This window comes from Schistocerca piceifrons, chromosome 2, assembly GCF_021461385.2.
Source record: "Schistocerca piceifrons isolate TAMUIC-IGC-003096 chromosome 2, iqSchPice1.1, whole genome shotgun sequence".
Classification (NCBI taxonomy): domain Eukaryota; kingdom Metazoa; phylum Arthropoda; class Insecta; order Orthoptera; family Acrididae; genus Schistocerca; species Schistocerca piceifrons.
The window spans coordinates 698455553-698480271 of NC_060139.1; the positions used below are offsets into that span (position 1 = coordinate 698455553).

At 39.3% G+C, this 24719-nt stretch overlaps 1 protein-coding gene across 1 annotated transcript in view; it reads left to right on the forward strand.

Moving 5' to 3' along the window:
* The window catches only part of LOC124778023, a 49250-nt gene extending 26641 nt beyond the window's left edge, over nt 1-22609 (forward strand). Inside the window, exons 4-5 of the mRNA XM_047253605.1 lie at nt 22203-22397; nt 22487-22609. Of these exons, the coding sequence (XP_047109561.1) occupies nt 22203-22397; nt 22487-22514 (223 nt within the window). The 3' untranslated portion in view covers nt 22515-22609. The remainder of the gene's footprint in view (nt 1-22202; nt 22398-22486) is intronic.
* Nucleotides 22610-24719: the final 2110 nt, after the last annotated feature.

Genomic DNA, 24719 nt, shown 5'->3' on the forward strand with positions numbered 1-24719 from the left:
ATTCATACCTCAGATGGAGCAGCAAAGGCCATACGATTCGCAGATGACACTAGTGTGATAATAGGTGCACCAAAGCAAATGCTGCAAACAACTACTGATCAATTAATAAAGAATGTCCACACTTGGTTCAACCAGTTGACGTTAAATGCAAATAAAACAAATTATATGCAATTTGAGAAAATGTCAAAGTGTAAATATTAATCTGTTGTTGGCTGACAAGGCCATAGACAGAGTGGTATCAGCAAAATTGCTGGGGATTCATGTAGATGAAACTCTTATTTTTAATGACCATGTAATGAAACTTGTGCAGAAACTTAACTCAGCCTGTTTTGCTCTTAGAATTATCACAAATGTTTGTACTGCAGAAGGTGCCAGGATGGCATATCTTGGCTATTTTCAGTCTCTTTGCAACATACGGAATAATATTTTGGGGTTCCACTACTTGCCATCTAAAACAAATCTTTCTATTACAGAAGAGGGCTACCCGAATAACAACAAACAGTCATCCACAGACACAATTCAAATCCTTACTCAACAGGCTTTAAGTTCTAACAGTACCATGTTTTATATGTTAGGACCCACCTTGCAGATTTTCAGACAAATGCCAACTTGCATAACTACAATACCCGAAATACCACTGCACTTGGTACTCAGCGAACAGAAAGAACACACACACAAAGCCATGTGAGCCATACTGGTACAAAACTGTACAATATATTGCCAGCCAACATCAGAAAGTTAGAAGATGAAGACAGATTTAAATTAGAATTTAAAACATTTCTACTTGAACAATGTTTTTACTTGGTAAATGACTGTTTAGGCCAGTAAATAATTCTGATAATGTTTATATTATAGCCAAACTGATAACACTGTCTTTCTTCCCCTAAAGTTTCTGTTAATTTTGTGCATCTGATAGACAGCTGTTGAGTGTGGTAAAACTCTTTGCTGAGTTATTGTAGTGAATATAGGGGCTTCCTGTTTAGGAAAGACAAAAGTAATGCCTTAGGGCAAACAGACTATGCAGTTACAATACTGTTAGTATATATGTATAAAAAGCTGTATTACTGTGTCTTGTATGACCAAGTATTATTATTTGCAATTTTTTGTATGTTCCTTTTCCATAAATTGTTTCCCTAAATTTACATGTACTTATTGACAACATCCAAACAATATTTTTTTACATATACTTTTTGACAACAGCCAAACAATATTTACTGTCTATGGATGGATAAATAAATACATAAATAAAATAAAATGAAATAAAGAACTTATCAAGGGAATAAAATGGATTTTCAATTAAGATTATTCTTAGTTTGTCTTTTGATTTGCTGTTATAAAGGGCTGTGAGCCTTTTTGGTTGGGCACTGGCTAACTTCAGCCCAGCATGAAGTGCATTTTTTTTTCATACAATGCTGTTCTGTGGGTATTTACACGGTATCTGAATTTTTATCTTGTATTATGCTGGTGTAGGTCACAGTTAAAGCTTGGATTTATTGTTTTCACAAGAAATACTATTTTTGCTTTATGTACATCTATACTGGTTAGCACTCCCAATTTTGAAAACAGATTTCAACATCATTCTCTAATTTTAGCGCCACAAATAGTTCTGATAGCTTTTATCTGTGCTGTTAAAATATGCTTAGGTTGGTTTGTGTCATTGCACCCCATATTTTTACTGCATAGTTTAAATTTGACAAGAATAAAGAATGATAATCAGTTTTTAGTATGTACATATCCTTGTAATATTTTCTAATCATGTGTAGTGCAAACATGTTTTCAGGAAGCTTACAGACTTAGGAATCTATAAGCGTTTGCACATCCCACTTGAGGTTGTCCTGTTTTGTGACTCCCAAGAATCTTGTCCATTTTCCCTTTTGTGCTGTGGATAATTTCATACCAAATTCTATTTATTTCCTGCTGTTAAATTCCATTATTGCAGGCTTTGAAGCATTTACATTTAGCTAGCTTTAATTGAAATACTTAAATATTTCATTGTTAACACACTATCATAGGTTTCGTGCTTGCATAGTTTATGTATAATGGCCATGGAATGTCTTTTTAGAGTTAAGAGAATTGTACTTTATAGCAATAACTTAAGTCACAAAAGGAAGGGGCTCCAACACAGAACCTTGAGATACTCCACATCTGACATCAGTAATTCTGGACTTGGAAGACCAACAGTTTGTTTTAAGCAACATAAATTGTTTCCTGTTACTCATGATTGATTGTATTAACACACAGCCAGTTCCTCAAATATGCAGCTTCCACAGCTTGTGAAGTAATATGGTGGTGTTGACACAATCAAAAGCTTTTTCTAGATCAAGGAACATTTTGCTAACTCCTTGTTCTCTATGGCAATCATTATTTCTCATCAATGATAAAATTTGCTAATGTCATAAAAATTATTTATTTCTAAAAAGGGGAATGCCTCCCTTTTTAATGTGTTGATAGATTCTCTATCATAGTCTGGTGATTTTGTATTCTTTAGTGTCCATATTATGTATTTTATTTTGTTGCTGTTATTTGACACCAAGTATATGATTTATTTAGCTGAAATGATCTTATAATTATATTGAAGGTTGTTAAAATTGTCGTTGATGTATTTTCAAATGGAAGAAAAGGACTCATTAAAAAAATTGCAATCTGATATTGGCATTTCATGATACTCTCCTTATAGTTGATTGTAGAATCACTAGCTGATCTGTCCTTACAATCTCTTACGCTATTTATAATTTTACAAACAGTTATGCCCATGTTAGTCGAGTTCCTTAACACTGTGGGTAGTATTTACTGTTACTTTCTAATAGTAGATCTTTGAAATAGTCATGATAGTTCTTAAATTTTACCCTTAGTCTGCTATTTTTGTTATTCTTCAGCACTGCACATAGTAAAAGTCTAGGTTTCTCTCTTTTTGCTTTTACTTCATGATTTACCCAGTTATTTTTTTTATATTTCTTACAGTCATTTACTGGCAAGGTTCCTTCTAGGTGTGAGACATTAAAGCAATAATAGAAGTCTGATGTAAACTCAATGAAAGTAATGTAGGTTTTTGGTACCATTGTAAACTTTTTAGCATACGGTTGAGATCTTCAACATTGTCATCCTGGTGCAACGTTACCTATGGTTAGTGGTAACTACTGCTGCTAGCAATCGAACAGAGGGTCGGTGCACAACCTGTTAAACATTTCATCTGCACAGGGGTTTCATTGCACATGATTGCATTATGCCCTTACAGAAGTGCTAAGGTGGCCTAAGGGATCAGTCAGTGAAATACTTATATGTAAAACAAAAGTAAATTATGTAATAAATGAAATCAGAAATTAAGGCTATGCTTCCTTGGGGTATAAAAGCTTATTTAGTGTATGTTTGCATTATACTATTGCTTTATTGATAGAAAATTGTTTTGCTATGAATAATGGTTCTAAACATACTATACACAATGGTCCAATAGGAATCTGAAATAGTTCTAGCAGAATAGATGGAGGCAAATAAACAGTTCACTACATCAGCCACTGAAGGTACACTATGTTCACAGTTCAAATTCTCAGCTCGCAAACTGATAAACCACAGACTAGTTTCATAATAATGCTATAGGCCTGTTACTACTGCAGAACTCGAACATATATAGCCTCCAGGCCATTGTAGCCCACCCAGCCCAGCACAGCTCCCACCACTAAAAGACCTCGATATCTGCGTTGCATCTATTGTCCTGAGTTTTTTCATGCGACACACTACTCTAGTCAAATTAATATCCATATACCTGACTGTCATTAGTTTACAAATACTTTTCATAATATGCAAATACTTCAGCCAAATACATTACACAGTTCTGTACACAATTATTCCTATCACATACTACTATACATTCTTATTACAGTTATGAAATGGAATAGCAGTCACTCATCAAAACAACTACTCCTTCTTGCCTGTTTCACATTTTGTTATTCAAATTCCTCTACAATTATTAACACTTAAACTTATTATCATATAAACATAGGAATTAAATATCAGTACAAAGTACCCATGCAGAGGCTAATAGCGTTATGTATTTGTGGATAACTTTGTTTTAGGTACACAGTTTCACCTGTTATGCTACATACCCCCTGTTCATGAAGACATTACCTCAGTAATGTCTGCATGAAGTAGCACCAAGACTGCCACATCCATACTACTACTACTACTATTACTACTACTACTACTACTATATAAATAATAGCAAATGTGAATTCAAATAAAATTGTGCCAAAACATGAATAGGAACTTCATGTGTTAAACAATTTAGCTTTGAAATAAGAGATATGTAACTAATTATGCATATAAACTGTAAGTGATGTGTACATTCTAAACATTTTTGTAAATTTCAATAATAATTGGTCTCTCTGTGGGCATCAATCAAATCAAATTAAACAGGATTAATTGCCTGTCTCCAATTCCCCATGTCGTTGCACATCACTTCACTTTTACTGGTTATGCCCTCACTGCAGTCTTCCAGTCACTTCCACAGCATGGACCTCCTTCTTGAGTCCCAGTTCCATCTGTACTTCAGCAGGCCACTTCTCTCACACTGTAGTATAGCTGCCAGTGCATTGTACTCCTCGTCAGCCAAGCCATATCCTGATATATGTCAAAGAAATAACCAAAATCAATAGTTGCCTATAACTTGTGACCCCTTCGCTTCCCAGTGGTCAGGCTACTCACACCCTCCCTAGTTTACCATGTGTCCACTGCATCAACTCACAAGTGAAATATCTTAAAGTACAGAACAGGCACACAGATGAATTTCAAACAATGCAGATTCGTGCTGAATCAATCTCACAATCGAATTACAACCATAGACTTCATAAACCAAAACATTTTACTTAAACATACAAATTATATGCTATTTTGCCCAGCGAACACACCGCAAGTCCCAGCTCATTCAATATATTTTCTTATTTCAATCATCACTATTAAAAATTTAATAATAATTTAAACATATTTCCCCTTATTAAACACATTTATTTTGGGTTTTGTCCACCTCACAACTGGCACCACACCCATACACCTGTCTCAAGCTCTGTGTGCAACTTTTGTTGATGTACTAAGAACAATATATGGCCCCACAAAAGCTTCCTTCATACACACTAGTGTAAGTGCTCATACAAATACAATCATCAGCATCCTCTTGTGTAATAACAAATCTGATGTTCAATGTGTATGTAACCTCTCCCCCCCCTTTTTTTACTCTACAAACCCCTCCAAAATCACAACATTTATTGAACATACAACATAAGCCCTACAAAATGTCTTATAATTGCAAATACAAATAATAAATAATACACATTTCAACACTGATACATTAACTTATCTCCATTTTTAACCTATTCTGCATCCTACATATCCAATACTGCTGCAGTCTTTCTCTAGAAAGTATGCAATAATAACCTTACATTAAAACCTGTGCTTCCATTTCTATCTCAGGGTGAATTTCATTAATAACACTTCCATTAAATAATTATTTACCATTCACTCTTTCACTCAACATTAGCACCATAGTCACCAAACAGTATACCCACTAGTATTGGCAAATCTTTAGAACTCCAAGAACATCAACACCTTCTGGTGGATTACCGCCAATAACCTTAGTATCAAGCACAAGCTCCCTCTCAGTAGCCCAGTAGAAAACAAAGTCTTCTATCATCACAAACTTATGAAAACATTCTCCCTTTGAAAATGCCATATAATAATAAATGAAGAATGCAGTCATCACAAACCTACCGGAACGTGCTCCCTTTGAACATGCCCATATAATAATAAATGAAGAATTCCATCACAAAGTCAACAACACATGCTTACTTTGAGCAGGCTCCCATACAATAACTCTATACTTCTATGCCACTAACAAAATTGTCCCACAACTCCATTTCTACATTTGTTCCCACTTCTTTCAATGTTATTGCCTCTGTTACAGACACCACAGTGACTGCAACGGTTACCAACCCACTGACGAAGTCAACTTTCACTCCATCCTCTGCACATTAGCTTTCAGTTTTAATACAATACATACAAAATACATTACTTTTCTAATTATTACTATGTACATGGCATATATTCGTTCTATTCAGGTATTTCTCTCTGATTTGTCATTACACAGCGTGGCAGAAACTCCAGTTTTTCAGTCTTTTACATTTTCAAATGAGTTTTCTCCATTAAACCAGCCTCAATTTCTTCCCTTATCTCTTTATTCATTATATATACATCCTAGTACCTATTCTCATCTTCAGTCTCTGTCTCCCCTTCGAATAGGTCATTAAATATTTCACTCATTTATTTATAGTTTACTACACTGCAGGGCCTTCTCCCGATCATCTTTCGCCAATTTATTTGCAAATTTGACAGCTATTTTCTTTCCCACTGTCCACTTACCTTGTTTATACACAATTTTTTCACGTTTTTGTGCGTTTGTTTTTCGCCAAACCGCTCTTAACGACTTTTACTGCTGTCTCCTACATTATGGTACTTTATTTGCCAAGCAAAATTAGTTTACAGTTTCTCCTATGACTTTCTCTTTCTGTTTGCTCACTTTTTAAAATTCTGTCTCCTTTCTCAACTTTCTCTATCAATCTTTTCTTTTCAAATCATTTTTTCATATCATATAGACCACTACTCTAATAAGAAATTCACATGCACTCATTGCCTTTTGTTAACCATTGTCTGTCTTCCACTTTTCTGCCTTTTCTACTCTGCCTCACGGTTTTTGCCACTCCCGCCATTTCTAACACTCCAAACTGTCCTCTCTTGCCATGATGAATCACATCACATAATACATCCATTATTCTTGTAAACATGCTTTTGCACTATCAAAACTAAGATCTCGCACTCTGTTTCTTGAAACCTGCTTCTCCCTTGGATCTAATCCCAAAGGCCTAAGACTGAAAGTCCCTGTTTCTGGATGTAATCATACTCTACACCAGGCTCTTTTACAGTTTCAAATACAACAGTCTCTTGCACTTACCCAAATAATCTGTGCCCTATATGCCTCATTTGCCAGTTTCCGCTCCAGCAGACTCCTCTCCTTCCACAAAATACTGCAGTTATCTGTCCCTCATGTTTCCATGGATGGTATCATCCACCAAGCCAACTTCAGACTGCAACAACATGCCAGACTTCACCTCAAAAAGCTATCCCAGCTTTTCCTAAACTACCATAACAGTGGTGTTTCCCTTCCTGTCCCTCTGCAGTTCTCCTAACAGCCACACCATCAACCACCACTCCTCTCCTACCAACCAAGCTTGGCGAAACTCCTTAACATCCCACAGGCTTCACCACTGCCTCCCAGACCAATAATAACTCATAATCTCAAGAACCATTCACAATGGTAGTGTGTTCTCAACCTCTCGACTAAAACACTCACCCCTCCTGAATTATCTGTATTATCCAAGGGCCTCACTGTCAGTGTTAACCATGTATGTAATCATGCTGCTTTGGTGAAGGGCCTTCTTTCCTTTACACATAATGTCAACTGGAAATATCACTTTGCAACCCATTCTGAAAGGCTTTCCAACAGCAAACCTGGCATTGAACCCTGCCTTGAACAGATCTAACCACAATTCCAGCTTCATCCACCACCACTACCTCAAAATCATCCCTTACAAGCCTTCTAAGAATTCCTCACATCCAGCATTGCTTCGCAACACCTCCTCAGGTCCCTACACCATGACACTAATCTGTCCTCTGCAGAACTCCACGCTCTACATTCCCTCTTGATCCCAAACTTATGACACCCTCCCCACTCACCTTCATTAACTTTATACTTACTAACAATTACTTCAGGTTTGAGGGGCAGACATACAAAAGGATCAGGGGTACAGCCATGGGAACCAGGATGGCTCCTTCCTATGCCCACCTCTCTATGGGTTGCTCGGAGTGGGCTTTCCTGGAATCCATATGCCTTCTGCCCCCGGTTTGGTTTAGATACACTGATGACACCTTTACCATATGGAGTCACTGTGACACTTTCCTGTTAAAATTCCTGGAAACTCTAAATATCTTCTCCCAATTACATTTCACATGGTCCTATTCCAAATCCCATGCCACTCTCCTTGATGTTGATCTCATCCTCACTGAAGGCCACCTACACACTTCTTCCACATTAAATCTACTAACAAACAACAGAACTTACACTTTGACTATTGCCATCCTTTCCATGTCAGACTTTCCCTCCCTACAGCCTTAGCATTCGAGGCAAACATATTTGATCAGATGCAGACATTTTATAGCAATACACCATCATCATCACCTCAGCCTTCACTGGATATAATTACCCCAACAGCCTAGTTCAAAAGCAGATTTCCTGGGCCTCACACCAATCCTGGTCTGCTGATACCTCCAAAAAACACCTTTGGAGCACACTATTTGTCACTCAGTACTATCCTGGTCTTGAATATATTAATCAGCCACTTTGACAAGGCCATGGCCATGACTTCCTAAAATCATGCCCTGAAATGAAATCCATTCTGTCTGAGATATTGCCCACCACACCTAGAATAGCTTTTCATTGCCCTCCCAACCTCCACAATATCCTTGCCAGCCTATATGCTCCTTCTGCACCCATCTCCCTACCTTAAGGTTCCTACCCCTGTGACTATACACACTGCAAGACTTGCCTTATGCACTCTCCTACCACCACTTGTACCAGCTGTGTAACTGGAAAAACATACTATCAAAGGGAGAGCCACCTGTGAAATGACACAACAGCAGTCTTAGGCAACTGAAACCACACTGTGAGCAGCAGCACCAGTGCATGGATGGGAGTTGCAACTGGGTGAGGGTAAGGAGGAGGCTGGGGCAGGAAGGGGGGGAGATATTATGGTGGGGGTGGTGGCCACTGAAGTGCTCCTGTGTTTTACTTGTGAGAGCCTTTTTGTTGTTGTGCCTATCTGTGACACAGCAACTCCACTATATGGTGAGTAGCATAATTGTTACATTCCGTCCTGGATATTCCCATGTTTAAAGTTTCTGTATAATTATACTTCTTATGCACCTTAGCAAACTGCACTGATGGAATTGCTTCTCCAATTACTTCATCAAACATGACATTCCTTAAATTGACTCTCTCTCTTTCTATATTGCTAACTTCCCTTCTTAATGGCTTTCTCTCATTTTCAATGCCCTTACTTTCATTTACACTTCAACATTTTAATCCTGTATCTGTTTGCAATTCATATTGTGTGCATTCCTGCATTTGTGTCTCAGTAATCCCAAGGTCACCAAATACAGTTTTCACATGAGTCCCTATTTCCTGTGCAACATCTTCCATTTCTGAACAGCATTTTGTAACCAATATCAACCTCAATATTATCAATAAATTCATTTATTTTGTCCTCAGTGTGATCTAATTCTTCGCAGACTTCAAATGTTTTTCTTTAATTCCCAATTCTGCTTCCTTATGACTGATTTCAACTTTCTCACAACCCAATTTATCCTCCCCCAGATTACTTTCTCTAATTTCCTCACAAGAATTATTCACCTTTATTGTTTCATCAGACGTTGGTAGCATATTATCAAACTTGCTAGAAACTTATCTACTTTATCAACATGTTCACTTTTTAAATTCCCAACTTCAGACTTAAATTTGTGACTTTATATCATCAAATTTTGATTCCGTTCTGCCAATTAGTTTCTCACTCAGTGAGTTGAAGAACGGAGTAAACTGATCAACCATGATTGACAACTAGCAGTACAAGAGCTATACTGCAACTGATGTTGATACTTTGCTGTGATGCTATGAAGTTGACTAATACTGCAACACATGGAGCAGGTGACAATAGTCACTGCAATGATGGCAAAATGAAAACGGTGTGGGATGGATGGTGTGGGGACAGTCAGATGCTGGCACGGTGATGATCACAGCACATGTGTGTGTGGCACAACAAATGAGAACAATGACACTGGCCTGTATTAGTGTGGTCAGTGGCATCTCACAACTGCCACATGGACTGGCGGTAGCATGAACATAGCTGCTCTGCAAAACTCCTGCAGACAAGTGGTGTCCTGAATTGATGAAACAGACTGTGGCACAAAACTTACTGAGTCAAAATGAAACAGTCTAATCCCACATACAGCCCCAATTACAACATTACCTATCATTAGCAGTAACTACTGCTACCAGCAATCCAAAAGAGGGTGAGTGCACAACTTGTTAAATGGCTCATCTGCACAGGGGTTTCATTGCATTATGCCCTTACGTACACAGTTACTAAGGTGGCCTAAGGGATTAGTCAGTGAAATACTGGTATATAAGGGAAGAGAAAATTATGTAATGAATGAAATCAGAAATTAAGGCTATGATTCCTTGGGGTATTAATGTAAGTTCAGCATATGTTGATATTATACTGTTGCTTTATTCATAGAAAATTACTTTGTTATGAATGATGGTCTTACACATACTATACACAATGCTCCAATAGGAACCTGAAACAGTTCTAACAGAGCAATTGGGTGGGGGGGGGGGGGGACAGTTCACTATTATATTGCAGTCACTGAAGTTACACTATGTTCACAGTTCAAAATCTCAGCTCGCAAACTGATAAATAACAGACGAGCTTCAGAATAATGCTATAGGCATGTTACAACCTCAGAACTCAAACGTGTGGCCTCCAGGCCATTCTAGCCCACCTTATCTGCACAGCTCCCACAGCTAAAAGATGTCCATCTCTGCCTTGCATCTCTGTCCTGAGTTTTGTCATGTGACACACTACTCTAGTCAAATTAATATCCTTATATCTTATGATAATTAGTCTAGAAACACTTTTCACAGCATTCACTTTAACCAAATACGTTACACAATTTTGTGCACAATTATTCCTATCACATACTATTATATTTTCTTGTTACTATTATTTTTATCTTAACACATTGCATGAACTGGAACAGCAGTCACTTGTCAAAACAACTACTTTATTCTTTCTTGCCCATTTCACATTTTGTTATTCAAATTCTCTTCATTTATTAATACATAAATTTACTTTAAGATAAACATAGAAATTAAATATCAGTACAAATTACCCATGCAAGAGGCTAACAGCTTTATGTATTTGTGGATAACTCTGTTTTAGCTAACAGTTTCACCTGTTATGTTACAATCGGTAGTTCTTTTTCTCACATATTGTTTCTTTATGATGCTAACCTGAATATTTTCAGCTTCTGTCGGTATCCGACTAGCATGGTAGTCAGAAATGGCAAATTACAGAATGGATGCCTTATATGTAAAGTGAGATTTGTTAGTTAGTCTTGTCAATGCATGGTTTGATGTTACTGATCTCTCTGTTGGGCCACTTATCAGAGAAGTTATACTGAGCTAATATTAGCATTAGTTTTTTTTTTTTTTTTTTTTTGAGCTGGTGTCAGTAGACAGCAAGTGAATGTTTATATCTCTAAACCATCAGAGTTATCAGTCTGAAATGGTAGCCAACTTGATGTGCTAATTGATAAGACTTTGGAAGTTTTGTTGAATTAATTTGAATGTAAGTCTGCATTGCTAAACACTGGTTGGAGGTGTTACTTACCAGATAGCTTGTTTTTAAGACTATGAAAATTCTGCTGTGTGATATTAAGGCTGAGTTTCTCCTACTGGGCCATAAGTATGATTTATGGCTACCAAGCTGTCCAGCAAGCTTTACAAGTTTCCCTGGCTTACCAATAGTGGCTGTTTGTGTCGCAGATCCTGTTTGAGTGGGTTGCACCATTCCATTGCATTGCACATGTTTACACCACTTTGTGCAATATTTCATCTAATTTCGTCAGTAATTAATCTACTAACAATCTTTTTACCTCTTTTAGTCATGAGCAAGCCATGAGTTTGTGCCAGTCCCTGCTGCTGACTTTTCCCAGGGACACATTCTGAAATTTATTACATAACTTTGCTTTATAAGCCTGTCATTTGCTTTGTGCACTTCCAAGTTCACAATAGATTGTTCCATTAGATCATCTCTCTGTGGAATATTAACAGCAATTGCTTTAGTGCCAGTTAACCTACTAAATATCACTTTTATGTGTGTGATAGTATTATTTACTTCATTTTTGGCTACATCGTGTGTGAATTCCATAACAACAACAAAGTCATTTGATGAGAAAGATTTACTGTCTTGTATAGATGGCTTCAGCTCAGCAGAAACATGTGCTCCAGGTTGAATGTGTGCCATAGCCATAAAGTCATCTCGTATACTTGTGACATTTGGACTATTCTGTGAACATGACTTAGTTCTTTGTAGATTTTTGTATTTACTGTATTGACACTAATGAATGAATTGATTTTGCTGGTCTCATAGATAATTGAGTGACTCATATGTGACATGCTTATTGTAAAGTGAGGAGAAACCATGAAACTGACTGAAAGAGTCCATACAGTTGCAGCTATTACATACATAGTAGTTTTGTGGAACAGCCTTAGCTGAAGAATTTACAAAATTGTGCATACATATTTTTGTATGATGATACTCAGTGATTAGGATGCCCTATACTCTGTTGCAAGCTGTGATAATCATATTATTGATAGAAAACCAACATTCCCATAGGTCAGCATAAGCTACAACAGGAGGTCCCTGTGTTAGAGTACTGAATATTACCCACACCCACTTCTGCATGTTCAGTCCTGTATTTATGCCTTCCACTTCTCTCCATTAAACTACGCCCATAGTGTTTCCTTTTTGGTCTCCCCCTTCCTTCCTCTATCCTACCTATCTCCTCCCTCCCATCCCACTTCCAACCCATTCCTCCACTCCATGTGGCAGGACAGATTTGCCAGTACCAAATTCCTGTCCCTTGTTCCTCACAGCTTTCCTTCCCTCCACTCCTGCCTGTCTCTTTCCTCCTCCTCGCTCCTCTCATGCACACAAAAAACACAGTCCTCCTTCCAGATGGCCTGCAGCCCTAAAATGATGTAGCTGACTGGGACAATGTAGACATGTGATGCATGCCATTGAGTTTTTTGGCTCTCAGTTCATGTCAGCGACAGTGTGCTCCCTGCCGCCGTTGGATAAGCAGCTGAGCAGCAAGTCGTATACTCCTAGCTCACTCGTTTGTTACATAGTTTAATTCTTAATTTCTTTGCGTGTTTTTGGTACTTGCATTGTTTAATTCATAAATTTCGGGCCTATTATAGTATTTGAGAGTTGTAGCATCGCGTTTTAGTACCTGAATAGTGTAAATTCGCGTAGTCGTTTGTCTACTGTTTTTGTTTTGAACGGCCAGTGTCGGTTGGTCACAGTCAGTGTGCTCCCTGCCGCCGTTGGATAAGCAGCTGAGCAGCAAGTCATATACTCCTAGCTCACTCATTTGTTACATAGTTTAATTCTTAATTTCTTTGCGTGTTTTTGGTACTTGCATTGTTTAATTCATAAATTTCGGGCCTATTATAGTATTTGAGAGTTGTAGCATCGCGTTTTAGTACCTGAATAGTGTAAATTCGCGTAGTCGTTTGTCTACTGTTTTTGTTTTGAACGGCCAGTGTCGGTTGGTCACAGTCAGTGTGCTCCCTGCCGCCGTTGGATAAGCAGCTGAGCAGCAAGTCATATACTCCTAGCTCACTCATTTGTTACATAGTTTAATTCTTAATTTCTTTGCGTGTTTTTGGTACTTGCATTGTTTAATTCATAAATTTCGGGCGTATTATAGTATTTGAGAATGTAGCATCGCATTTTAGTACCTGAATAGTGTAATTGCGCTTAGTCTCCTTCCGCCGCCGAGCAGTGTCAGCAGTGCGCAAGTAGCAGCATTACTGCATTTACTAGGCAATCTTGTATTTTAATAACCGTTTAAATTTTGTCGATTTGTTTGCGCTCTCTGTAGATTAGTTCAGACGTTCTTTGCAAAAAAGTTTTTAGCATGGATAGGGACTGCATCTGCTGTGTTCGGATGCAGGCTGAGTTGGCATCCCTTCGCTCCCATCTTCAGGCAGTGTTGGCTTCGGTCACACAGCTTGAGGCTGTTGCCAATGGGCATCACTGTGGGGGTCCGGATGGGGGTTTGTCGGGGACGGCCAGCTCGTTCCACGCATCCCCTGATTGGACTACGACTGTGGTTGCCCGGTATACTGCCCGCATTGAGGCTGATCCCTCACCTGTGGTAGAGTGGGAGGTCGTTTCAAGGTGCGGCAGGGGGCGAAAGACATTCCGGAGGGCTGAACGGAAAGCCTCTCCAGTTTGTCTGACGAACCAGTTTCAGGCTCTGTCTCAGGCTGATACTGATCTTCGGCCTGACATGGCTGCTTGTCCTGTTCCAGAGGTTGCCCCTCAGTCTGCAAGATCCGGGCAGTTGCAGAGGGTGGGCTTACTGGTAGTTGGGAGCTCCAATGTCAGGCGCGTAATGGGGCCCCTTAGGGAAATGGCAGCAAGAGAGGGGAAGAAAACCAATGTGTACTCCATGTGCATACCGGGGGGAGTCATTCCAGATGTGGAAAGGGTCCTTCCGGATGCCATGAAGGGTACAGGGTGCACCCATCTGCAGGTGGTCGCTCATGTCGGCACCAATGATGTGTGTCGCTATGGATCGGAGGAAATCCTCTCTGGCTTCCGGCGGCTATCTGATTTGGTGAAGACTGCCAGTCTCGCTAGCGGCAGCATCGTCGACAGGACTGACTGCGGACCTTTGGTACAGAGCCGAGTGGAGGGTCTGAATCAGAGGCTGAGATGGTTCTGCGACCGTGTGGGCTGCAGATTCCTCGACTTGCGCCATAGGGTGGTGGGGTTTCGGGTTCCGCTGGATAGGTCAGGAGTCCACTACACGCAACAAGCGGCTACACGGGTAGCAGGGGTTGTGTGGCGTGGGCTGGGCGGTTTTTTAGGTTAGATGGCCTTGGGCAAGTACAGAAAGGGCAACAGCCTCAACGGGTGCGGGGCAAAGTCAGGACATGCGGGGACCAAGCAGCAATCGGTATTGTAATTGTCAACTGTCGAAGCTGCGTTGGTAAAGTACCGGAACTTCAAGCGCTGATAGAAAGCACCGAAGCTGAAATTGTTATATGTACAGAAAGCTGGCTTAAGCCAGAGATAAATTCTGCTGAAATTTTTACAAAGGTACAGGCGGTGTTTAGAAAGGATAGATTGCATGCAACCGGTGGTGGAGTGTTCGTCGCTGTTAGTAGTAGTTTATCCTGTAGTGAAGTAGAAGTGGATAGTTCCTGTGAATTATTATGGGTGGAGGCTACACTAAACAACCGAACTAGGTTAATAATTGGCTCCTTTTACCGACCTCCCGACTCAGCAGCATTAGTGGTAGAACAACTGAGAGAAAATTTGGAATACATTTCACATAAATTTTCTCAGCATGTTATAGTCTTAGGTGGAGATTTCAATTTACCAGATATAGACTGGGACACTCAGATGTTTAGGATGGGTGGTAGGGACAGAGCATCGAGTGACATTATACTGAGTGCACTATCCGAAAATTACCTCGAGCAATTAAACAGAGAACCGACTCGTGGAGATAACATCTTGGACCTACTGATAACAAACAGACCCAAACTTTTCGACTCTGTATGTACAGAACAGGGAATCAGTGATCATAAGGCCATTGCAGCATCCCTGAATATGGAAGTTAATAGGAATATAAAAAAAGGGAGGAAGGTTTATCTGTTTAGCAAGAGTAATAGAAGGCAGATTTCAGACTACCTAACAGATCAAAACGAAAATTTCTGTTCCGACACTGACAATGTTGAGTGTTTATGGAAAAAGTTCAAGGCAATCGTAAAATGCATTTTAGACAGGTACGTGCCGAGTAAAACTGTGAGGGACGGGAAAAACCCACCGTGGTACAACAACAAAGTTAGGAAACTACTGCGAAAGCAAAGAGAGCTCCACTCCAAGTTTAAACGCAGCCAAAACCTCTCAGACAAACAGAAGCTAAACGATGTCAACGTTAGCGTAAGGAGGGCTATGCGTGAAGTGTTCATTGAATTCGAAAGTAAAATTCTATGTACCGACTTGACAGAAAATCCTAGGAAGTTCTGGTCTTACGTTAAATCAGTAAGTGGCTCGAAACAGCATATCCAGACACTACGGGATGATGATGGCATTGAAACAGAGGATGACACGCGTAAAGCTGAAATACTAAACACCTTTTTCCAAAGCTGTTTCACAGAGGAAGACCGCACTGCTGTTCCTTCTCTAAATCCTCGCACAAACGAAAAAATGGCTGACATCGAAATAAGTGTCCAGGGAATAGAAAAGCAACTGGAATCACTCAATAGAGGAAAGTCCACTGGACCTGACGGGATACCAATTCGATTCTACACAGAGTACGCGAAAGAACTTGCCCCCCTTCTAACAGCCGTGTACCGCAAGTCTCTAGAGGAACGGAGGGTTCCAAATGATTGGAAAAGAGCACAGATAGTCCCAGTCTTCAAGAAGGGTCGTCGAGCAGATGCGCAAAACTATAGACCTATATCTCTGACGTCGATCTCTTGTAGAATTTTATAACGTGTTTTTTGCTCGAGTATCATGTCGTTTCTGGAAACCCAGAATCTACTATGTAGGAATCAACATGGATTCCGGAAACAGTGATCGTGTGAGACCCAACTCGCTTTATTTGTTCATGAGACCCAGAAAATATTAGATACAGGCTCCCAGGTAGATGCTACTTTTCTTGACTTCTGGAAGGCGTTTTATACAGTTCCGCACTGTCGCCTGATAAACAAAGTAAGAGCCTACGGAATATCAGACCAGCTGTGTGGCTGGATTGAAGAGTTTTTAGCAAACAGAACACAGCATGTTGTTATCAATGGAGAGACGTCTACAGACTTTAAAGTAACCTCTGGCGTGCCACAGGGGAGTGTTATGGGACCATTGCTTTTCACAATATATATAAATGACCTAGTAGATAGTGTCGGAAGTTCCATGCAGCTTTTCGCGGATGATGCTGTAGTATACAGAGAAGTTGCAGCATTAGAAAATTGTAGCGAAATGCAGGAAGATCTGCAGCGGATAGGCACTTGGTGCAGGGAGTGGCAACTGACCCTTAACATAGACAAATGTAATGTATTGCGAATACATAGAAAGAAGGATCCTTTATTGTATGATTATATGATAGCGGGACAAACACTGGTAGCAGTTACTTCTGTAAAATATCTGGGAGTATGCGTGCGGAATGATTTGAAGTGGAATGATCATATAAAATTAATTGTTGGTAAGGCAGGTACCAGGTTGAGATTCATTGGGAGAGTGCTTAGAAAATGTAGTCCATCAACAAAGGAGGTGGCTTACAAAACACTCGTTCGACCTATACTTGAGTATTGCTCATCAGTGTGGGATCTGTACCAGATCGGTCTGACGGAGGAGATAGAGAAGATCCAAAGAAGAGCGGCGCGTTTCGTCACAGGGTTATTTGGTAACCGTGATAGCGTTACGGAGATGTTTAATAAACTCAAGTGGCAGACTCTGCAAGAGAGGCGCTCTGCATCGCGATGTAGCTTGCTCGCCAGGTTTCGAGAGGGTGCGTTTCTGGATGAGGTATCGAATATATTGCTTCCCCCTACTTATAACTCCCGAGGAGATCACGAATGTAAAATTAGAGAGATTAGAGCGCGCACGGAGGCTTTCAGACAGTCGTTCTTCCCGCGAACCATACGCGACTGGAACAGGAAAGGGAGGTAATGACAGTGGCACGTAAAGTGCCCTCCGCCACACACCGTTGGGTGGCTTGCGGAGTATCAATGTAGATGTAGATGTAGATGTAGATGCAGCTCGGCCGTGAGACTAGAGGGTATCCAGGGTCATGAGGACATGGTTTTAAGGAGTGTGGCATGCAGTAATGGGAGGAGGAAGCACAGCTAACATTGGACAAGTCAGTAAACATGTGACATGCCACAGCAGAGCTGGGCTGTGGACTCCTGGAGTGCACGAGTGAACCAACATCCAGGGCAGCGGGGCCTGGTGCAGTGTTGTTTGGCCAGGATGAAACAAATCACTGCAGCTTGCATCCTGAAGGTTTAGCAGTTCGAACTCAGGAAAATTGTTAACCTGCTTAGTTTAGTGGTGGCTAGAGCTGTGAAATTGGTTAAAAAGGATTTTTTTGGCATTTATGTGTAGCCAATAGCGGGATTTAAATTATTTTGATGCATTCCTGAAGTTAAAATGGCTAGTGCTGATTTGAATTGGTAAATTCATTTGAGAATTTAAAGTTGGCTAAGTGCTGTGTTAAACTTAAAATATAATCTGTCAGTATAAGCTGCTTGTGTAGTTTGAAAATTTAAATGGCTAGTGCTGATTCACACTGATTCAGAGGCAGCTAAGTGCTGAGTTAAACCTCAGGTTTTGTCTGCACAGTCCTCAGACAATTGGTAAATTTATCTTATTGGCAAAATAAGTGGCTATTGCCGGTTTATATAGGGAAGCCTAGTTAAGTGTTTTAAGGCTGCTTCACGAAAAATGAAATTTTAGTATTTTGAATGTTGTGTGTGGCTTAGTTGGTTATTCTCATAGAGCAGCTAGTGCCAATTGCAAGTGAGAATCATAAATGGTCCTTTTAGGTGAGACTGCTGAGAACTGTGGGGAATATTAAGGTCTTATTGTCTCATAAAAATGAATAAAAAAATAGGAGTGCGGGTAAGCTACTACAAACAGCATAGTGAACGCATTATTGTGGCCAAGATAGACACGAAGCCCACACCTACTACAGTAGTACAAGTTTATATGCCAACTAGCTCTGCAGATGATGAAGAAATTGATGAAATGTATGATTAGATAAAAGAAATTATTCAGGTAGTGAAGGGAGACGAAAATTTAATAGTCATGGGTGACTGGAATTCGAGAGTAGGAAAAGGGAGAGAAGGAAACATAGTAGGTGAATATGGATTGGGGGAAAGAAATGAAAGAGGAAGCTGTCTGGTAGAATTTTGCACAAGGCATAACTTAATCATAGCTAACACTTGGTTCAAGAATCATAAAAGAAGGTTGTACACATGGAAGAATCCTGGAAATACTAGAAGGTATCAGATAGATTATCTAATGGTAAGACAGAGATTTAGGTATTAAATTGTAAGACATTTCCAGGGGCAGATGTGGACTCTGACCACAATCTATTGGTTATGAGCTGTAGATTCAAACTGAAGAAACTGCAAAACGGTGGGAATTTAAGGAGATGGGACCTGGACAAACTGATTAAACTAGAGGTTGTACAGAGTTTCAGGGAGAGCATAAGGGAACAATTGACAGGAATGGGTGAAAGAAATACAGTAGCAGAAGAATGGGTAGCTTTGAGGAATGAAATAGTGAAGGCAGCAGAGGATCAAGTAGGTAAAAAGACGAGGGCTAGTAGAAATCCATGGGTAACACGAGATACTGAATTTAATTGATGAAAGGAGAAAACACAAAAATGCAGTAAGTGAAACAGGCAAAAAGGAATACAAACGTCTCAAAAAATGAGATTGACAGGAAGTGCAAAATGGCTAAGCAGGGATGGCTAGAGGACAAATGTAAGGATGTAGAGTCTTATCTCATGAGGAGTAAGATAGATACTGCCTACAGGAAAATTAAAGAGACCTTTGGAGAAAAGAGAACCATTTGTATGAATATTAAGAGCTCAGATGGAAACCCAGTTCTGAGCAAAGAAGGGAAAGCATAAAGGTGGAAGGAGTATATAAAGGGACTATACAGCATCAATGTTCTTGAGGACAATATTATGGAAATGGAAGAGAATGTAGATGAAGACGAAATGGGAGATACAATACTGCGTGAAGAGTTTGACAGAGCACTGAAAGACCTGAGTCGAAACAAGGCCCCGGGAGTAGACAACATTCCATCAGAACTACTGACAGCCTTGGGAGAGCCAGTCCTGACAAAACTCTACCATCTGGTGAGCAAGATGTACGAGACGGGCGAAATACCCTCAGACTTCAAGAAGAATGTAATTATTCCAATCCCAAAGAAAGCAGGTGTTGACAGATGTGAAAATTACTGAACTATCAGTTTAATAAGCCTCAGCTGCAAAATACTAACGCGAATTATTTACAGACAAATGGAAAAACTAGTGGAAGCCAATCTTGGGGAAGATCAGTTTGGATTCCGTAGAAATATTGGAACACGTGAAGCAATACTGACCCTACGACTTATCTTAGAAGAAAGATTAAGGAAAGGCAAACCTACATTTCTAGCAGTTGTAGACTTAGATAAAGCTTTTGACAATGTTGACTGGAATACTCTCTTTCAAATTCTAAAGGTAGGAGGGGTAAAATACAGGGAGTGAAAGGCTATTTACAATTTGTACAGAAACCAGATGGCAGTTATAAGGGTTGAGGGACATGAAACAGAAGCTGTGGTTAGGAAGGGAGTGAGACAGGGTTGTAGCCTCTCCCCGATGTTATTCAATCTGTATATTGAGCAAGCAGTAAAGGAAACAAAAGAAAAATTTGGAGTAGGTATTAAAATCCATGGAGAAGAAATAAAAACTTTGATGTTCGTTGATGACATTGTAATTCTGTCAGAGACAGCAAAGGACCTGGAAGAGCAGTTGAATGGAATGGACAGTGTCTTGAAAGGAGGATATAAGATGAACATCAACAAAAGCAAAACGAGGATAATGAAATGTAGTCGAATTACGTCGGGTGATGCTGAGGGAATTAGATTAGGAAAGGAGACACTTAAAGTAGTAAAGGAGTTTTGCTATTTGGGGAGCAAAATAACTGATGATGGTCGAAGTAGAGAGGATATAAAATGTAGACTGGCAATGGCAAGGAAAGCGTTTCTGGAGAAGAGAAATTTGTTAACATCGAGTATAGATTTAAGTGTCAGGAAGTCGTTTCTGAAAGTATTTGTATGGAGTGTAGCCATGTATGGAAGTGAAACATGGACGATAAATAGTTTGTACAAGAAGAGAATAGAAGCTTTCGAAATGTGGTGCTACAGAAGAATGCTGAAGATTAGATGGGTAGATCACATAACTAATGAGGAGGTATTGAATAGAATTGGAGGGAAGAGGAGTTTGTGGCACAACTTGACAAGAAGAAGGGACCGGTTGGTAGGACATGTTCTGAGACATCAAGGGATCACAAATTTAGCATTGGAGGGCAGCGTGGAGGGTAAAAATCGTAGAGGGAGACCAAGAGATGAATACACTAAGCAGATTCAGAAGGATGTAGGTTGCAGTAAGTACTGGGAGATGAAGAAGCTTGCACAGGATATTGTAGCATGGAGAGCTGCATCAAACCAGCCTCAGGACTGAAGACCACAACAACAACATCAATTGTCTCATAATTATTCAGTAACAAAAAGCTAGTTGAACTTGGATTACTTGTTAGCTTGTGTCATATTTTTTAAGAGTGGCTTGGGCCAGTTGGAACTTAAGATCCTGATTGGTCAGGTCTTGTTGAATTAAACTGAAAACTGGAATGTGTTAATTTGTAATGTGGCTAATGCCAATTGTATGCTGTTTTTCTTAATGACTGTGTGTGTTGTTCAAGTGCTGAAGTATGATTTTGTCAATAAAGTAAATCTCTTTTTTTGTGCTTAGTACTTTTCAGCCCAGGATCCTTAAATCCTAGCCACCCCTGCTGCCCCAAAGGGTTCCTTCATTCCTTGTTTCCATCATAGGACAAAGGGAAGGTTTCAGCATATATGCCTGTGTGTGTTTGATAGTGTGTGTTTTAGCTGTAAGAAAGAGCAATGTGTGAAAGCTTAGGAATGATCTCAGTGTTATTGTCTGTTGACTACTTAGCACCTAATCATAAGGTGAGTATCTGTCTTTGGTCATTAAACAATTCAGCTCTTATCAGTTAGGAAAAATGTCAAGAAAGCAGAAACGAATTTATTCTGTACATAATGCATGACAACAATTACTTGTGCAATTTGTTAAAATCCTGTGTGTACTAATATTTGAGCTCCTGTTTCTAATCTATAAAACGACTTCTCAGTTGAATCAAAATATACATATGGTAACGTTTAATCTGCACTAGATTAAGCACTGAAAAGATATGATGTAGTCTGCTGAACTGGTTATTTTCTGTAAGTCATTTCAGGTGAATACTGAGATGCTTTCTTTAACAAAATTAGGTTCACTTTCTGACCATCATCATTGTGGAACCTGAGCTATTGCATTGCTCCCTGGAAATTAATGATGAGACCTCAAGCTCCGACAAAGTTTGAAGTCACAGAAGGAAAAAGCTACAACTGAATAAACAAAAGAATACCACAATTTGTAGGTTGAGTGTTGAATAATTCTCTGTCATTTTGTAGGTTGTATTCTGAACAGAGAGGGACAGAAGGGCAGTCAGACATCACAACTGAAAATTGTGAACTGAGGATTGCTCATGACCTGCCAAAATCAGGATATTCAGGCTACATGCCTAGACATGTAGCAAATATTCCACTTTGCAAACCAAAATATTCTGTTACAGATGTACGGGTCTCTGTAAGCCAAGCTGTGACAATGTAAGCTGAATGTTTTGTCAAAATGTTTTAATTTTCTGTGTTCTCATAGTGCAAGTTACTAAACATATGGAAATATTTTACTGTTACAGGAGAACTGGATCAAAAGAAATCTGTTGATTACTTGCCAGTAAGAACATGCACAGGATAAATATTGATACTATTTTCACAGTGAAATAAATGTCAAAAGCTTTTACAAAATCTGGAGTATTACTACTCCAGAAGTTTGCTTGAAAACACACAAAGCATTATATAATGTAAAATATTAAAGAATATAATAATTAGGCGACTCCTGAGTATAGTTTTAATTCAGTATCTAGCAAAAACACTGTTATCTTGTTCTCTCAGACTTATTAAACTTCACTATAATTATTTTAAAATAAAAAATTGCTACATCATATTTTTAATAACATGTTGTGGTGCTACTGTTAACTAAACAAATAGTCTATTCTCCTCATTCCCACTAGCCACATTACATGACCATCTTCATCGTTCTGTCCACTGAATAGTTATAATCTGACAAAAGTTCATTTTCTGTATCTTAAAATATGTGTATATTTTTAATATCACTGTGCTTTGGAGTATGCACATATCCACAGCAGGGTGGTGTTGCAAGTCATGCTCATGGCCATGTCTTATCAGGTATTTTTGCTCACAAAGTCACTGTGATTACTGTCCCATGCTTAGTTCAGTGTCCAGTAAAAACATTGTTCTCTCAGACTTATTTGACTTCATTATCATTATTTCAAAATAAAGAACTGCTACGTTACATTTTTACTAATAACTTGCGATGCTACTGTTAAGTTAACAAATAGTCCATTCTCTTCATTCTCATTAGCCACATTACACGGCCACCTTCATCATTCTGTCTACAGAATAATTGTAATCTGACAGAAGTTATTTTCTGTATCTTACAATGTTTGTGCATTGTTAGTATAACTGTGTTTTGGACTATGCAGATATCCACGGCAGGGTGGCAATGCATCGCATGCTTACGGCCAAGTATGACCACGTATCTTCTCTCACAAAACCACTGTTACTGATGTCCCATGCTAAAGACGTGTGTCATCCCTCATTATAGCTTACAGAGTGCAGAAAAATAAAATTAATGCACAATATCTGGACACTTGTACTTGACTTTTATTTTCAGTTACTCTTTTCTTATTATACATATAACTTATGGTTACAAGTATCATTCATTGGTAAGAAGATGAAGCACACACATCAATTCTCTGGAGTGGTATGTAAACCCCCACCTGCATGAATGATTTCCCTGTAAATATATCTGCATGCTACATGAAGTATATAACATTTTCACCATTATAAGTCTTCAGCGATGAGGAAGGGGGGGGGGGGGCGGAGCAGCTTTGAAATCTTCAATGATTCTATGGCAAAATCTACATACATTTGCTCTCAAGAATTTTCTTCATTTTACCACAGATTTTCTAATTGAAAACCCCATTTGCAACATTGTATTCCTATGATGTATCGAACACGTGACTACTCAACATGCCACTGTGGCCATGGCTCAAGGTGAACACTACTCTGCTTTTCCAATTAGAGTAAGTGTTCAAACGTAGTATCACCAACTTCAGTGCACTCAGTGATCTGCTTTTCAAATGACCGTACACAAGACAAAGCATATATGTGGAAATGGCAGCACAGGCATTTCTGATGCAGTTTGCCACATTTCCACAGCCTGTTGGCACTTGATGGTATGCCTTATCTTTTAAATATTCCCACAGAAAGAAATCCATCAATGTCAAATCCAGCAACCTAGTACGCCAATAAGGCCAACTTTGCTGATCCACTGACCTATGTAAACACGGTCTAATACCTCCCTTGCTTCAGGTGCGTAATGCACCATGCAATCGTCATGCTAAAACAACATACACTGTCAAATGTCCTTGGCAACATCCTGCAGTACTGTTAGTTCCTGTTCCAAAAACATTTGTTATTTGCATCCATTCAACATGAAATCGATAAAATATGTACCAATAAGTTTGTTCCCCATGATACCACACCATACATTAACCGACCAAGGACACTGATGGTCAGCATACTGTAACCAGTGAGAATCGTCTACACTACAGTAATGCATGTTATGCTGGTTAACACTACCATGTATTTGTCAATGCAGGCTCATCAGAAAATAGCACCTCATCAAATAAGGAGGGGATTGTTTGTATTTGTTGACACATCCATTCGCAAAACACTACCCAGCTGTTGAAATCAATGCCATGAAGTTCCTGATGCAGTGACATGTGGTATGGATGATACTTATGATGATGCAGTATTGTGACAGTAGTGACAATACTACCTACA